The following is an 18,023-nucleotide window of genomic DNA, read 5'->3' on the forward strand; positions in this document are numbered from 1 at the left end:
TTGTAACTCAATGTCAAATTAGCCTCGAGAATCAGCTGTGTACATTTCTAAGGCATAGACTACAGAATGAGAAGTGTACAAAATAAGAAGCTAAGAATGTGACACTTTGGTTTAATTTAATGCCTTTACAGGCTGGATCACTGTAAATATTTTATGTAGGAGAAACAAATCCTGGTTATGCCACAAGTATCAACAGAACTCAGTGCTAGATGGTGGCGACTTTGACTTTTTATACGTAATTATGAGCAATAAAAACTATTAAAATCGAAGATTGAAAATTACTGATATTGTAGATGGAGAGATATTTACTACGTTCAATTTAATTTAATGACTGCTGCTGGAACATTCACAATTTTTTTTTAAATTCACTGGTTTGTGCTAGATTTATGCATTTTATGATAAAATACACAAATTAAGACCTTGCTGTTAATTAAATTCTCTACAGACCTGCCAAATTTGTGATTTTATTAAATGAGATAACTGAACAATAATGGGAAAAATAATTATGTAAAAAAAAATTTCTATATTTATAAATCTTTTTTTTTAACTCTTAAAAGGTTTCAAATGAAATCAATACCACTACACAGGAATGAATGTAAAACATTTGATTCCCTCTTGTTGAATACAACGTATGGTTTTTGACAGACAGTGTAAAGAGTACAATAGTTGTTAATATCATGGTCGAGTGAGTGAAACTAAACCTCGCTAACAAGAGAAATACTACAATAGATAGTGTGTAATAGAGATTAACATATCTGAGCCGTCAACGACGACTATATCTTAAGTCTGGTTTGCCAGACAGTGGAGCACAAGCTGTTCTACACAAGGGAAGAGGGAGGTGCATTACAAATATACCGATACCTACGATGGATTTTCTTACCGAGGGAAAATTACATGTGCAAATACATACCAATAATGCAAAGTATCCCCGGTATCTGTGAAAAATGAAATGTTGCATACAAATTGTTGTAGCCCCTTTTTGTGGACATGTTTTGTAACTCTATTGTTTGTACAACTTCGAATTAAGTTAAATTTTTTCATATCGCCGAGTTCATTATAATAACTGATTTTATTACCTCATTTTCAAGTTGTATGCTATACGCCAAAAACACATGGAATATACTGTTTTGGATATAGATCATAAAATCCCACTATGGTTACCTTTACTTAGTTTTGTTGATCCATACAGAATTATTTATTAATCCTGAAAACATAAATGTTGTCCTAGTGTATAGATTATAAGATTAAAGTTAATCCTATGTAGTGACTTGTAGTCTAATCAGATTAATAAAATACATGGAAACTCTCGTTTCTTACCGCTGTATCAAACGCAGTATATTACATTTTTCCACATAAAATACATAAAAGTGCTCAGTACCATCATTGTTTACAAAGTATATTATGAGATATTTTTTTGTGATTTTATAATCTGTAAACTTTTTTAATTTTTGCAAATTTCACAAGTCAATAGTTATCGCTAAATTTTAAATTTTCTAGCAGTGAAAATGACTTTGGTCTCATGCAAATATCATAAAATCCTGAAATTTCAAAAATTTCTAGCTGTTTACAGTACTGTAAAATACTTTATTTTCTTGGAATTAATTTTTTGCTATTTTCGCTGAAGGAATGATTCCGTGGAAATAAAATCCAGCGATTATACCTTTTTCCCTATATTTAACATTCAACTCGTCAAAAATCGATGAAAATAAATTCCATACAAAACACCCAAAAGTCTTTTCAGCGAAAATTAATTCCAGCTAAAATAAAGTATTTTACAGTATGTTAAATGTTTGCATAAATCGGAGGGTTGAAGATTATGTTTATCATATTCATAAAATAAAATTTTTTCACTTATTTTTCCTAAAATTTGATCTGGACCTACAGCAATAATATAATAGAAAACTATGTCAAAAATGATCATAAATATTACAGAAAAATACCTGAAATTAAGAGAAATGTTGCACCAAAAATGTTGGCAGAAAAAAATATGGAAATCAAAGGGAAGGAGTGGATTTATGGAGAATATTTTATTTTTATGAAATAATGCAAACATTTATATTATCAATATGACTGCTGTTACACACTTGTAATAAACTTAATTACAATACATGGATACATAACAAGGTTTGAAACGTTATAACTGAATTTTTTCTATTACCAGTAGTAATGTATGCATTTATGTAACTGACAGAAGTGGTTGAAATACTGTAAAATAATTAATTATTCACTGGGTTTTAATTTTGCTTATTTCGCTGACTGGAAAATGCGCTAAATTAAAACCCAGTGAATATGTAAAATTTAACAAGAACACATTATCTAAATGATAAAACCGTGAATTTAAAACCCACTGAATATGCCTGAAATGCTAAGACATAAGATCAGCGAAATTTAAACCCAGTCATTAAACCGGTAGTCATTTTATAGGAGGTCATATTTTAAAGATCCAGCATACCATAAAATTACAATTTTTGGAGATGCACTTCTAATAGAGCAAATACTGCATGTATACTGTTTTGAAAGACAGGAAGGGTGCGGTAAGGCTGTATGCGATTTTATTAGATAAAAAGGGTTATGTGCGTTTTTTACTTACTCATGTGTAGGAGGTGGGATGGGGTTATTTTTGTTGTATGCTATTTAGATGAGAGGGTTGGGTTATAAATGTAATGATATTTGTATTAGGTGAATTCAGAGTTAGACAATGCAGTGATGGCTTCATAACTATGTATTAAAATATGCGATATTATCAGAGTCCGATAAATGAAAATAAAACGATCATTTGTCAGTATGTGTGACCTGTTTATACAAGTTTCTGCATGCATTGGATGTATGGCTTGCAGTGGCCTTGTTCTACTGCTATAGCCATTGCTGATGTTTTGAAACAAAATAACCAAATTGTCTAACAAAAATCCACAAATGTATCTCTCTGATACATGCTACATTCACATTTAATTGGTTACAATGTTCCATCAAGAATTTAATAATGTTTGGCTGCTGTGTTTAATTGACCAATTACAGCCGCTTTATTGTGGGTATTGAAATGACAGTCTAATAATAACAGTTTATGGTATTAATTTTGCAAGCATCGCATGGATTAATGTTTAATATTTAGTTTTGTATTAATTATTGCTTATCTACGTCTACATCAAGACATATAAACTGCACCTAGACACAGTGAAAGAAATAAAGGCTCTAAGACATATAAAATACACCTAGAGTAGACATAATGAAAAATGTACAGACTCTAAGATATATAAAATATACCTAGACACACTGAAAAACATGCAGGCTCTATTAAGGACATGTAAACAATACCTGGACATTTGCAAGAATAATTTTTGTTAAAACAACAATTCTAGCATTTGAAATGTAGAACTTTCGGTGAATGCATCAAAATGATTAACTCTAATAGAACAGTAATTTACAGCCCCTTGGGGCTTCTCTTTCTGAATGTATTGATTAAGTATAAAAAAATATCCAACTATTACTAACCAGGAATTTTTTTATAAAAATGTGATAATCCATTATGCCCCCAATTGATTATAGTAGATCATAAAACACAGTACTGCACTTAATACAGTTTTGCCAGACAGTAGATAGAATAGACAGCTACCTGGTTGTTTTTTACTTCAATTGTGAAAATATCATAACCATCGACAGAAATGATTATGTAGTTGATTTGATCGCATATACCGTGTAATATTTATCTTTCAGTTGATCATCTCGTACTAAATAAAATTATGTCTTTTGTGTAATTTTATCTTTAATTACAAGAACAGTTTTGTTCTGCTGATTGCTGTATTGATTGGGTACTTTAATATTGAAAGTGACGTTGTGTTTCATGCTGAGAATAATTCGCCGACTACAATAGTATTTCAATGAGTATTATATCTTTCAGAAACCAATGAATACATCCAATTTAAAAAAAATACAATCCGTTGAGTTTATTGACTTAGTTTGTCAGTGATATGAATAGATATCGGAAATCGCTGTAAATATTAATTCTTAATATTTTTAATACATTGCATCATGGGAAAAATATACATTTGCATAAAAAAAATTCAACAAATAACAAAATTCAAAAGTTGCAAAAATTTGAAAATGATAGATGTAACTCCATTACAACTAAAATATACCCGGTATATAGATAATCGTCATACATTTTCATAATTCTTATTGAGTAAAACAAACTTTGAAATTGTAGAGCCAGAAATATGTTGACCTCTGATTTTCAGAAGTCACATGATCTCTGCTAAATCTGACAGACATGCCACATTTTATTTGAACTTCTAAGAATTAATCAAATTAGAAAATACTGTCTCTAGGTTCTCTGCAATATATATAGTATATTACTTTTTATACTGACTTGCAATTGATTGGATGGGACATAATAACAAAACATATTTTCTACATGTCAGCTATAGACACTGTGTAACCGTCAGACGCAGTTCTTGTGTAGACACCTTGCTACTAGGAATGTAACATAATCCTTGCGTGCAAGAAAATTCAACTAATTGTCTAAAAATATTTTACATGTTGCATCAAGTGAATGCACACTTCTAGTTTCCATGGCAACATCTGTCCTGTATCATGTCTCCGTGCATTGATGAAACGTGTGTTCCCTAGCTTTCATTGTAAAGTATATACACCTGAATGTTGCGTAACCATAGCGATAGTTTCATTCACTTCACAATACTATTTCATCTAATGAATACATATATATCATAATTTTGTCAAATTATTTGCCTCCTCTTATTAAGTTCTATTTTTATCTTTTATTGAAACCATTATGCCCCAAGCTACATGAGGAAATTTTTTAAATAGAAAAACTCTGGTGAGAACTGTGTATATCACAAATGACTGACACTGATGGTTGATTTTCTTCTCATTCAGGTATCTCTGTTTTTAAATAGATGTGGCGTTTTGTTAATAGACTTCAGTTTGAGTTTCCTGTTTGCTATTTTACTAAGCTCTCGACTGCGACAGAACCGCTCTTCGCTGAGACCATTTCAAATTTTCAAAAGTTGAATCTTGCTGTTTTATCATATATTATTGGAGTTTCCTTTTAAAAATACATTTCTTGGATTCTTGGATTCTTGTCTCTATGTTTGTTGACCTGGGTGTTTCTTTTCTTTTGGATTTCAACAAGTGTATTTTCGTTCAAATGTTTCTTTACTTTATTGTTCGTGTTCATTCATTTGTATCTTGGAAGTTATCTACACATTTTCTCCATTTTCTGTTGTCGGATCTGGTTGTGATTCAGATATATCTTACAATGAACAGTCACAGTTGTGTGTTAATGTTGTGCACATCGGAACCATGTAATGTTTTCTCAGCACAATAATTACTGGAAGTATGAATTATTCAAAAAACGTTTGATTACAAATGTGATACAGGTACTGGAACACTGCTGCCTTTCGAAAACTCTCCCATAGATAATTCTCAACATTAAATTTTTATTTATTAAAAAAGCCAGATTTGATTCATCAGCTGAAAAGTCCAGTGTGCAGGAACTTTAATCACACCTGAATCTATACAGAAATATATAATGATGTTCGGCTATTTGCAAACAATTTCTGACTTGTATATCTTGTGATACCGTAATTTGATGCATTGTATATGGCAAATAATTCTTCATACATTGATCCGAGGGGGTCATCACCTGCGCATGCGGCAAATGGTCACAGCGTGTTGTTGTTTACAAACAAGCTTCTACCCATGAGCCTTTGCAGTATTAGCTTGTTGTTAATGTCGATTAGGACTCAATTCCAGCGCATGTGCAGGTGGAGATCTCTTTGCTGAAGGCTGAAAATAAATATATCCAAAAAAACAACTTCAAATCATATTTGTTGGACACAGACATGTAGTTGCCAAGCAACTAAAAAAAGCTGAAACTCTGCTGTTAAAAACGTTTTTTTTTGTTTATTTTAAATTATAACATCTACTTATATTGTGGAAATATAGTACACATGTATTTTGTAGAAAGTAGAGGGAATTGGCTGAAATTATATCTTCATCCGTGGATTCTAAATCATTCTGGTTTCTAACCGAATTAAACTGTCACACATGTAGCTATAGCTATTTGATATTTTGTTATTTCCATAGTAACGAGACAATTTCCATTTGTTGCTACATGTATGAAGACTCCCGTGGCTTGTTAAGATGTCTGTGGCATTGTGATTAATAAATACATATTAACATGTGCCCGCATTCTAAAAGATTTTAATGTGACACGCTGCTATTCAGTTCGCCTAGTTAGGTTGTTCTCGTATCATCTCGTACTGAATCGTTGCGGTGATATCAACATCTATTACAATTCAGCTCTATCTGTTCTGAATGCCCGTCACCGATAGTAAAAGTTTGCATTGCCAATACCAATGCATTGTTGACTATTTCACTTGACACAATGCACTTATTACGAGCGAAGATAAAAGACCTTTTGTGCTTGGCTGTTTTATTACAGACCAAGAAAATGACTGCAGGCTTCCTTTTTCAATGCATCGTATTAATATATCCTCTGTTAAGTGATGTAAAGTGGCATCGGAGGAAGCCATGATTGGGGTCACTATGACAACCACCAGGATGCCTACCTCATTTAGCCTGCCTAGTTGGTGATTGTTAAGCAAACAGAGACTTCCCGTGAATTTTTGATATTTAGTGATTTTTTGCATGTTTTGTTTCTCGCTTGGTTTCCGAATCCATGTACTTTCTTGAAAATGTGTGAAAAGGAATTTCAAGTATAGAGCATTTTGTTTACACTTGATTGTGTCTTTATTTCTTACCTGGTATTGCCAAATTATTTAACTGGTTTTTAAAGTTGCAAATTCACAAACACATTTTTCCTCAAATAAATATATTTTTTTCATAAATTTTTCAAAAAAATAATATAAACTTGAAAAAAAAATGGTATTCCTAATAATTGTTTTGTTAGTTCTAGATTGCTCTAAGGAAGCCTCCGAATTTGTGATTTCACACACTACTTTATTTATTTCTTTTTTTTTGTCAATGAACATGTGCTAAGGGGTCTCCTCGTTTGATGACATCACCATGGCATTTCGGTACTAATTACATGTACATTGTATGGTACAAAGTATTCTAATAAAATAAGACATCTATTCACTTCACGCTTGAAAAATGAGTAAGAAATAAATTGTTAAAAACAAGTAATTGAAAATGAAACTGCATTATTAAAATGCATAATGCATAGCATGTACAATGTGCTACAGGAAGGGAAGTAACGGCACACTGTGTAAAGACCTTCTGTCTGCATTGTTTGCGTGTGACAGTGTAGTCACAGGGTCACCTTTATTGAACTTCTCAATGTCAATATTTGCGTAATAATTGAAGGACAAAAATAAGGATTCTTATGCATGTATTTTCTGTATCCAATAGCTGCTAAGAAGTTCAAGTGTTAACTTTGTAAAGAACCTTCTACATACTTATAACTCTAGAGGGCAGTGTTTCCGAGATACCAATGTTGTTTATTACCATATAGTTTATCATGTCTATATTATTGCTTTACTGCTATTGTAACGTAAGCTGTTATGATGACTTAATTTACTGCCGACTGTCCAAATATTTGATTATTAGAGCACATGAAATGCATATGAAGCACAATTGCACCTACGTAATAAAAGTGAGACCCACTCAAAAGTATTTTATCTACATTCCTAAATGTATTAGGAATTTTGAGTCATTGAAAGATCCAATATTGTACATGCAGATGCAGTGATAGAGGGACTATGATGTAGACAAAAACAAATTAAACTTTTTAAAAAGTTAACAATTAGAAACTCTAGTGTTCATGTTTTTTTTTTTTTTTTTTTTTAATTTAAATTATTTACATGTACTGTAAAATACTTTATTTTCACTGGAATTAATTTTCGCTGAAAAGACTTTTTTTGTGTTTTGTATGGAATTTATTTTCACTGATTTTTGAAGAGTATATTCTCTGGATTTTATTTTCACTGAATCATTCCTTCAGCGAAAATTAATTCCAAGCAAAAATACAGTATATGGTTTTCTCTGTGCATTTTATCTTAGATATTTAAGTTGTAACCCATTTCGTCACTGGTGTACACAAGTCAAAAAATAATACATGTGCATGTACTTAGAAATAATGAACTTATATTCAAAATGTATGTATATAGATTAATCGGTTCGGACTATGTGCCTATAAAAATGTCACTTTGTACTTCTTAGAACAGCTACATGCATACGAAATTTTATTCCCTTGTGAATTTCAGTTTGTCTGGAGATCAATACGAAGTCAGTTCACACTGCTGTGATTCATAGAAATAAACCCCATTCACAAGCTTTGCACATGTTACTTGAAAAAAGAATCTTGAAATGACAATTTTCATGGTTGCTAGGCAAAATAATTGCACTGTGATAGATTACAATGATGGATCTCAAGTCTTGTTAAGTTCTCCGAAAAGCTGGTCTTGGATTTTGTATTTCTGAACTAAATTGGAAATTGGAATTGATTTAAAGAATGCAGGCTCAGAAAAAAAAATATATTTGAGCTCAGCAGTAATTAAGTTTCACAAAAAGCTAAACTCACGGCTTGGTTTACAGAGCAAATTATAATTATTCATGATTTCACATTTGTTTACAAGATGGGAGATTCTTAACAAAAATGTTAAAAATGGACTTAAAATGTGAATAATTAGTCAAAGTATTGAAAAAGTACTAGATATGTGCTATTGCATCTTGTATATATGTATGCCTATAGTTATAATTCATGTTAACCAAAATAATAAGTTTCTTTCGAAACTTTATGTCACTATTCTTGCCTAGGAGTACAATTTATTGCAAAATGAATAAATTCTGGATATTTTCATGACTAGACTTCTAACTTAAACTTTTCACTACTATTTCCTTCTTTTCATCACAAATTCATAAAATAATTATATAGTCTGCACTTTCCTTCCGAATGATCAGAACAAAAAAAAAAACTGTATATTTTCTGAAATATTGATGAATATAATAAAAACGTACAGAAGAGTTTAGGCAAGGAAATCTTAAATGTGATTGAAAAGGTTAACTGTGATTGATTTTCACGTCCAGTATAGGTGCAATTCCTATCACAAATTTTGATTTGTCTGAATTAGTCTTTCAATGATTCTGTACGTTTCTGAAAACATAAAATTGCTTTACGATCACTGCGTATGGGTTGACCAATATCTCAAATAATCATGCCTATAATTTAAAAAAAAATTAAATTTTCTTGGCAAGTGCTATGTTTTCTGTGCAGTTGAGGAATGTGTAGATGTTGCAATGTAACACCTAAAGAAGTATGTGGTATCTTTCATTACGTATACTCGATAATTCTGGTACCAATATGACTATTTTGTAAGGAATTTGAAAATTTAAAAATTTCTACAATTTCTTGATATTTTGCTGTGTCAAAAGTTACTTCAAATAAATAAAAAAGAGCAAATAAAAAATGTTCTATGTAAAATAATTACTTGGCAATTGCCTTTAATGTTAAATCCTACTTTGATGATTACTCTGGAATGAAAAATGGACAAAATGCATATAATTGAGACTATGGATACCAGAAATCACTTCAAAATTGTTTAATACCCCACCCAAACGCTATAGCTTATTAAAACATTTTATTATTAAACTATCTTATCCATAAAGATTATTAAAAATATTGATCTCATAAAAATGTAATTAAACATAAAAACAATCTGAACAATACGCATTTCCCTGTGTATTTTTGAGTTGGTTGCCGTGACAACAGGACTTAAACATTTATCTCGCTTTATCCTTCAAGTGTATCCTTTTATCTGAAATGAATCCGCAATTACATCATTTGTAAATTTTAACATTTACACGTTACCAGGATATGTGTATATTACAAATACTCTTCAACTTTTTTTTTCAAATTTACGCTAACATACATTATTCAGTGTACGAATGATATTTGCATTCTCAAATTAGTTACAGTGTGTGGCGTTTATCAGTATTTACTGATTTACTAAATTAACATTTAGAAATGCGTACATGTTGCATTAGCTGCTATACGATACACTTTCATAAAGAATGAAATATTGATTAGTCGATATTTCACTTTCTCAGTCGTCAATTTCCTGAGCTTTTTAGAATATCAATTGTAATTGGAGGCTTTACTCTTTGTTTGCAGACTGCACAGAATAAAAATACCTGCTGGCGATCATGTCAGACAAGCAGACTTCAGATGTTGCGAGGGATAAAGCTGCTCGGCTGTTGAAGAAACGCGGCAGTGCATCTTCCCTGATGAGTAGCGAATATGGACGACCAGGTGCACATAAGCATGGGTAAGTGGATTATGACCAAATCTTAAAATCTACTTTTGGTATTTATGATAATTGAGATTTAGATTTAAGAGATTAATTTAATTCAAGCTCTGTCAATCTTTCATGAATTTCTCTCTTCATTGGGGATTTGAATTTGACTGTTAGTAAATGGATTTGATTGAAATTAGCAAAATATCTCGGAAGTCTGCCAATATGTTTTAAAAGCTGGTCGTCTCGTTGTATCAATTAAGGTAGTCCATCAGGTAGAGGAATACAAATAATTAATAATACAAATATTTGTCATTTTGAACAATTTGTTTAGGACATCCATAGATAGACAAATTAGTTCATTCAAAATAATTTTATAAATTTCTAGTAATTAATTTTGATAAATGATAGCCATGCTAGCCTAGGTGCCGTTCAGGCTGCTATTACAATCTTGAGCCCTGAAGTCTTATTTTTGATCTCTCAAACTTTGATCCATAATATTTTACAAAAAATGAAAAAATAATCTATTCTTGGTACATGTACCGGTATATTCAGTTATAATTGTCATTCAGACGTTGAAACATTCACTACAAACTGGACTTGACGTTAATAGACTCGACGTCTGCATGTGTATATAAATGGCTAGATGAATCACAGTGTTATTTTTTTCTATTACTGGAAACCCCAAGAGTTGCCTCTTACTCTTTTTCATATAATATTCTCACTTGGTAACTTTTTGCTGATATATGAATCGCAAAAAAACCAATATCTGTTCCAAATTATGAAGTCATAATAATATATTGCTTGTGTTACCAAGACAACCACATGGTCTGCAAAAACACATTTCCAACCAATATCTTTTTTTTGTTTATCTGCCTGTTCATTAACGTCAGAAATTGGACTTTGAACTGTGTTGCAATTGGCACAGGAATGTATGATTTATTTCACTGTCAGCTGTTCGTATCTGAGGCAGCCACAGTAGGTGTTGCCAAGTCATAGCTGGGTGGTCTCCATTCCCACTACACAGATAGCTTTAGTCTCCTTCTAGAGGACTCACTGTATGCGATACAGTAGCCAGGTGGAAATTGTATAAAATTCCTTGGCGGCCCAAGATGTCAATACGCAAGAAATCAACGGTCTCCCAACCCAGGGTATCCGATTTTCGGCATCCCAACCGACACTTCAATATGCGTAGAAGCCCAGCCTCCACTAGGCTGACTAGGTGAGACAGGGTATGGTTTGTTATTTGTTTGTTTTAATCGTAATTTATGTTTTAAATCACGCTTACAGCCACTTGACCTGCTTTAATATATATTGACTAAGAAGATAGTCTCTAGTTTGTGAATTTTTGAAAAGTTAATAAGTTGTAGTTATAGTTATTATATGTATACAATATTTTGTATCGGGTGTGATACTTTAGTGTGTATGATTTTTCTGTGGTGGATTTTCTATAAAATCAAAATTTGTGTGCAAGTACATGCAACGTTTTTTCGTAAACAGTAAGCCACATGGTTTGCATTCACTTTCATTAAGATCAGATGGTTTATGGCATCCAGGGACTGTGCTAGATCTCTCGTAATTTGATATCTCAAATCATAGTGCGATTTCACATATGGCTTTAAGTTTTTGCTCCCTGTTTTCAACTTGTTATAGTGATGTGAGCGTTTATTCGTTTTAGCTATTCATTGTCGGTCTTTGTGACAGTTTGTAACAGTATAATTGATCGTACAATAATTATTATTTTGTCTGTAACTTTATTTTTTCCTTTTGATGTCAACTGTGAGTGTACCACACAGTAGGAGGTATCAATGTTGACACAAATAACTCATACCATAAGTCAGACTTCGGGAAATTATCTGCACATTGGCACTGATGGCTTTTATTTGATTATAAACATGCTGCTGAGATACTGGGGGTCAGTAATGGGGATATAAATTTGAAAACGGTGTATTCATTAAAAAGTTCTTCTTAAAATAAAAGTATCTTCATATACTCCTTATATCATGTAATCATGTAGTTTTGTGGTTGAATATTTCAACTTTAAGTCATTTGGGAATTATATGTACTGTGGAATACTTTATTTTCGCTGGAATTAATTTTCGCTTAAAAGGCTTTTTGGACGTTTTGTATGGAATATATTTTCAATGTATGTATGTATGTATGTATGTGTGTATGTGTGTGTGTGTGTGTGTGTGTGTGTGTGTGTGTGTGTGTGTGTGTGTGTGTGTGTGTGTGTGTGTGTGTGTGTGTGTGTGCGTGCGTGTATGTATGTACGTGTATGTATGTATGTATGTACGTGTATGTATGTATGTATGTACGTGTATGTATGTATGTATGTACGTGTATGTATGTATGTATGTACGTGTATGTATGTAAATGAGCATACACACGCCTTCACGTCGCTCTCCTGGTAATTCGATTTTTCATCCTTTTATAGGTCAGTTATTACACTTTATTTCACTGCACCTTTTTTGTAACCTTCCCGTTTTTGGTTGGTGCTTCTCTTGGTTGTTTTGGCAAAAATCTGCCTTGTTCTCAGTTGTTTTTAGTTTTCTCTGTTTGTGTTACTCGTCAAGAGGCCTGCCAAGATGGCCGCCTCCATGACGAGTGCACGTGTCAACCCCTTTGCCGGGTTGACACGAAAACATGGAGTTAAATGCATGTCACTGGATGGCGTTAAAATTGAAAAATATGTTGAGGCTTTCTCACAGCTTTGTGGTCCGGAAAAAATTGTTGCAGCTTCTCGTGCTAATGGCAGCGTAATTGTTTTCTTTAATTCACTTGAGTCTGCCGAATCTGTGTGTGCATCTGGGTGTGGAATTGAGCACACATTTATTACTGTACAACCACTCGTGAAACCCGCAACGAAAGTCGTGCTATCTGGTGTACCCCCGTTTATACCCGATTACCTACTACAAGAACAACTTTTACGGTATGGTAAAGTAGTGAGCAAAATAAATACAATCCCACTAGGCTGCAAAAGTCCCAATTTGAGACATGTTAAAAGTTTTCGCAGACAAGTATACATGCTGTGCGATCAGGATAAACTAGAAGGTGTTCTTAATATCGTTTTTGAGGAGCGTACTTATCGTATTTATTTGTCAACGGACGAAATTATTTGTTATAAATGCCACAAAAAAGGCCACACTCAACGTAACTGTATTCAGACTATAACACCTGTACCTACACCCGCAGTCACTTACAATACAAACCCACAAACTGGTATTCAAAACGATAATAACGTAAATCAAAACCCAAACCATGACGATAGCACTCCCCCAAATGATATGCAAATCGATAATGTTACAGATAGTGAAAACAACACAATCGATACCATACAAAACGTTAATATAAGTAAAGACACAAATATGAACGAAGCGATCGACACAACGTCATCTGAACCAGCTCAAAACAAACAATCTGCCACGCGTTCAGTCCTTTCTAATGCAAATGATGCCTCTCAAAATGAGTGTGTCAATGACAATACACCCACACCGTCACTCATTCAAACAGACCCGCATTCCACTGAAACAATTGACACAACCACTCGCTCAACTGAATCTGAACCAAACGGCTCAACAACTACCACTGGTGCGGCAGAGGTACAAACCCTCTCCGCTTCTCCTCTCTCTTACGCTGCTGTCACTGCAACGCCCATTGATGTCTTTGACAGGAAGCAGACCTCATCATCCTTTCCCTTTCACGACATGGACGATGTGGAGTCTGTCGCTTCTGACGTGTCAGATGTGTCCCAATTTCTCCAGGAGGAGAGTGCAGCTGATTTAGAAGTTTCTCTACTTCCACATGACTCTTTGCAGAAATTTCTAGACGAGTCCTACAACTCAAAACATCTTATGGAACAAGCAAGCCAGTTTTGTCCTGACCTCCGCTTACTAATAAGATCGCTAACTGATTTCCGCAAAAACAATGACCTGCCTTCCAAGGAAAAGGTCCGCATCCAACGACTATCCTGCAGAATCGCTAAAAATATTGGGATCACAAGAACACCAGTTGAAAACAAACGGAGCAATGAAATCCTCGATAAAAAGCGTGGTATTTCTACTACCTGTAGTAGAAGGTCAAAAAGAGATAAACAGTAATTGTATCAACTATAATAATGGACTCTCCACTTGTGACGTATCAATGGTCTATTTGTTGTTCTCATATTCATCCATATATGAGTCTTAGTTTTATTATATTATTTATTGTTCCAATAACTGGATATATGTTCTTCATAGTCATTGCTTGTCAGATTTTAACATCTGTCTTCTTGCCTACATTGTGCTATTTAATATCCTTATTTGTCACAATCATCAAATCGATTTTGGGGAGTGTTTTCACAGTTGAAATGAAACTCTGCTCTGCTACTAGTCTTTCAGGTATGGTCACTATGGCAACAATGCTTCTTGGGTATAATCTGTACTGCTCAGTCGTTGATATTATAAAATCAAACATGCAGATTGCTCTTGCAGTCGATATTCAACTATCCTCCGTTATTTGTATGATAATTTTGCCAGCTATGTTCACCATAGCAACAACGTCCGAGCTCTTTGGGTATTGTCTACTCTGTTCATGGTTTAATAATGTAAAACCATGCCTGGAAATTAATTCCGGAGTTGATGTTGAACTCTTTTATGTTACATCAAAGATTGGAACTGGTGTGTCAACTATCACCGTAGCAGCAATGTTTGTACTCTGTGGCAATTTTTTACATTGCTCATTGCTTAATACTATATACACAGTTTTTGGTTTCACAGCTGACTTTCAGCTATTCTATGTTACACCTGAGTGTGTAACGAGTGTACAAGCTATTGTCACCATGACAGCAACGTCGTTATCTGGGCTGTGTCTATATCACGCATCGTTTAATATTTTAAAATCAAAATTGAAACTGGTTCTCATAGTTGAATTTCAACTCTCCTATGTTACACCCGAGTGTGTAACAAGTGTACAAACCATGTTCACCATGGCAACAACGTCGTTATCTGGGCTGTGTCTATCTCACGCATCTTTTAATATTTTAAAATCAAAATTGAAACTGGTTCTCGTAGTTGAATTTCAACTATCCTATGTTACACCCGAGTGTGTAACAAGTGTACAAACCATGTTCACCATGGCAACAACGTCGTTATCTGGGCTGTGTCTATCTCACGCATCTTTTAATATTTTAAAATCAAAATTGAAACTGGTTCTCATAGTTGGGTTTCATTTATTCTATGTTACACCTGAGTGTGTAACAAGTGTACAAACCATGTTCACCATTGCAACAACGTCGTTATCTGGGCTGTGTCTATATAACGTATTTTTTAATATTTTAAAATCAAACTTGAAACTGGTTCTCATAGTTGGGTTTCAACTATTCCATGTTACACCTGAATGTGTAACAAGTGTACAAGCTATTGTCACCATGACAACAACGTCGTTATATGTGTTTTTCCTATATCAGGCACTGTTTAATATTTTAAAATCAAACTTGAAACTGGTTCTCATAGTTGGGTTTCAACTATTCCATGTTACACCTGAATGTGTAACAAGTGTACAAACCATGTTCACCATGGCAACAACGTCGTTATCTGGGCTATGTCTATATAACGTATCTTTTAATATTTTAAAATCAAACTTGAAACTGGTTCTCATAGTTGGGTTTCAACCATTCCATGTTACACCTGAATGTGTAACAAGTGTACAAGCTATTGTCACCATGACAACAACGTCGTTATCTGTGTTTTTCCTATATCAGGCATTGTTTAATATTTTAAAATCAAACTTGAAACTGGTTCTCATAGTTGGGTTTCAACTATTCTATGTTATGCCTGAGTGTGTAACAAGTGTACAAGATATTGAATTGGTTTTTCCTGGTCTTGTTCTCTGTTTCGTACATGGCTGATGTATCTGCGCTGACATGGAACGTCCATGGATGTCGTGACGCATTTAAACGATACCAACTTTTCGAGTTTCTCAAAATTAATCATCCTAGTTCATTTTATTTTCTACAAGAAACACACACCATCCAATCCGATGAATCTACTTGGCAAGTTGTCTGGAGAGGACCGATTATTTTTAGTCACGAAAACACACACTCAGCTGGGGTGGCAATATTATTAAACCCAAACAGAAATTTCACTATTTTAAATGTTGACAATGTGATCACAGGACGACTATTGCATGTTCATGTTGATATCAACGGTCTACCGGTTCATTTAATAAATGTTTATGCACCCACCAATGGCCCAGAACGTGTAGAATTTTTTCAACACGTAAAAAGTCTCATTAATAGATTGAATAATGACCCCATTATAATGGGAGGGGACTTTAACTGTACTCTCAATGCTAATGTAGACAGAGCTGACAGCTCTGAACCACATGCTCACTCTTCAACATCTTTGCAACACATTATCCGTCGTTTCAAGCTCGCAGACGCATGGCGTACTCTTCATGCTACCGCTAAACAATTCACGTGGTCAAGGCATGAGAGTAAATCGCGGATTGATACATTTTATATCTCGAAATCTATTGTATCAAGAGTCAAATCATCATCAATTCAACCACACTGTAATATGTCTGATCACTGTCCTGTTAAAATACTTGTATCTTTTAATCACACGAGTACTCGGAATCCTGTATGGCATCTCAATCTCAGCCTCCTCCAGGATCAAGAATACTGTAATATAATAAATGAGTACTGGTTAAAATGGCGTCGAGAAAAAGCTCGCTTTGAGTCTCTATCTGTATGGTGGGACATTGGTAAACTTAAAATTCAACAGCTGACTAAACAATACTCTGCTAGACTTGCAAATACATACAAACAGAATAAAATCAAATTAAATGATGAAATTAAATCTATTGAACAGGAAATAGCTAACAATCCTGCACTTAGCAACAAGCTGGACGAAACAAAGTCACTTCTTGAAAAATTAATGATGACAGAATCTAAAGGAGCCGCTATTAGATCACGCTATAAAATGTTAAATGAAAACGACGCCCCAACATCGTTTTTCTTTGATCTTGAGAAATACAAAGGAAATAGGAAAATGATGTCGCAGCTAAAACAACCGAACGGCGAAGTTACTGAACTACAAAGTGGAATGCGAAAACTAGCATGGGATTTCTACAGCGATCTTTTCTCTCCAGACAATGTCTCACCAGAGTGCCAAAATGTAATCTTGGCGGATCTACCCCAATTGAACAGTATCAAGCGTGAAAATTGTGACGCACCTATCACTCACGAGGAACTGACAAATGCAATGAAATTAATCTCTAGCAACAAAACTCCGGGAATAGATGGTCTGCCCGTTGAATATTACAAACACTTTTGGCCCATTTTGGGCACTGATCTTCACCAGGTATTTGAAGCTTCGATCGAGGTTAATCAGCTCCCTATTTCTTGTAGGCGAGCGGTCATAACGCTTCTACCAAAGAAAGGGAACACCAATCTTTTAAAAAATTGGCGACCAGTGAGCTTGATGTGCGCTGATTATAAGATCTTAACAAAGGCACTATCCCTCCGTTTAAAAACCGTCTTAGATGATATTATTCATTCTGACCAAAGTTATTCCATTCCTGGTCGACAGATATACGACAATATACACCTCGTCAGAGACGTCGTTACATATGGTAATGAACTAAATATAACATTGGGTATTGTATCCCTCGATCAAGAAAAAGCTTTTGATCGGGTGCACCACGGATACCTTTTAGAAACCTTAAAAGCATTTGGGTTTGGCCCAGAGCTGATTAAGTATATACGACTTT

The 18,023-nt window shown here is 33.9% G+C and overlaps 1 protein-coding gene across 1 annotated transcript in view; it reads left to right on the top strand.

The window, feature by feature from the left end:
- LOC100371960 (dynein light chain Tctex-type 5-B-like) overlaps positions 1-18,023 on the top strand; it is a 31,650-nt gene that overhangs the window by 1,160 nt on the left and 12,467 nt on the right. The window contains exon 2 of the mRNA XM_085503167.1: positions 10,151-10,304. Within this exon, the coding sequence (XP_085359293.1) occupies positions 10,183-10,304 (122 nt within the window). The 5' untranslated portion in view covers positions 10,151-10,182. The remainder of the gene's footprint in view (positions 1-10,150; positions 10,305-18,023) is intronic.

This window comes from Saccoglossus kowalevskii, chromosome 9 (assembly GCF_978046115.1).
Source record: "Saccoglossus kowalevskii chromosome 9, keSacKowa6.1, whole genome shotgun sequence".
NCBI classification, from domain to species: domain Eukaryota; kingdom Metazoa; phylum Hemichordata; class Enteropneusta; family Harrimaniidae; genus Saccoglossus; species Saccoglossus kowalevskii.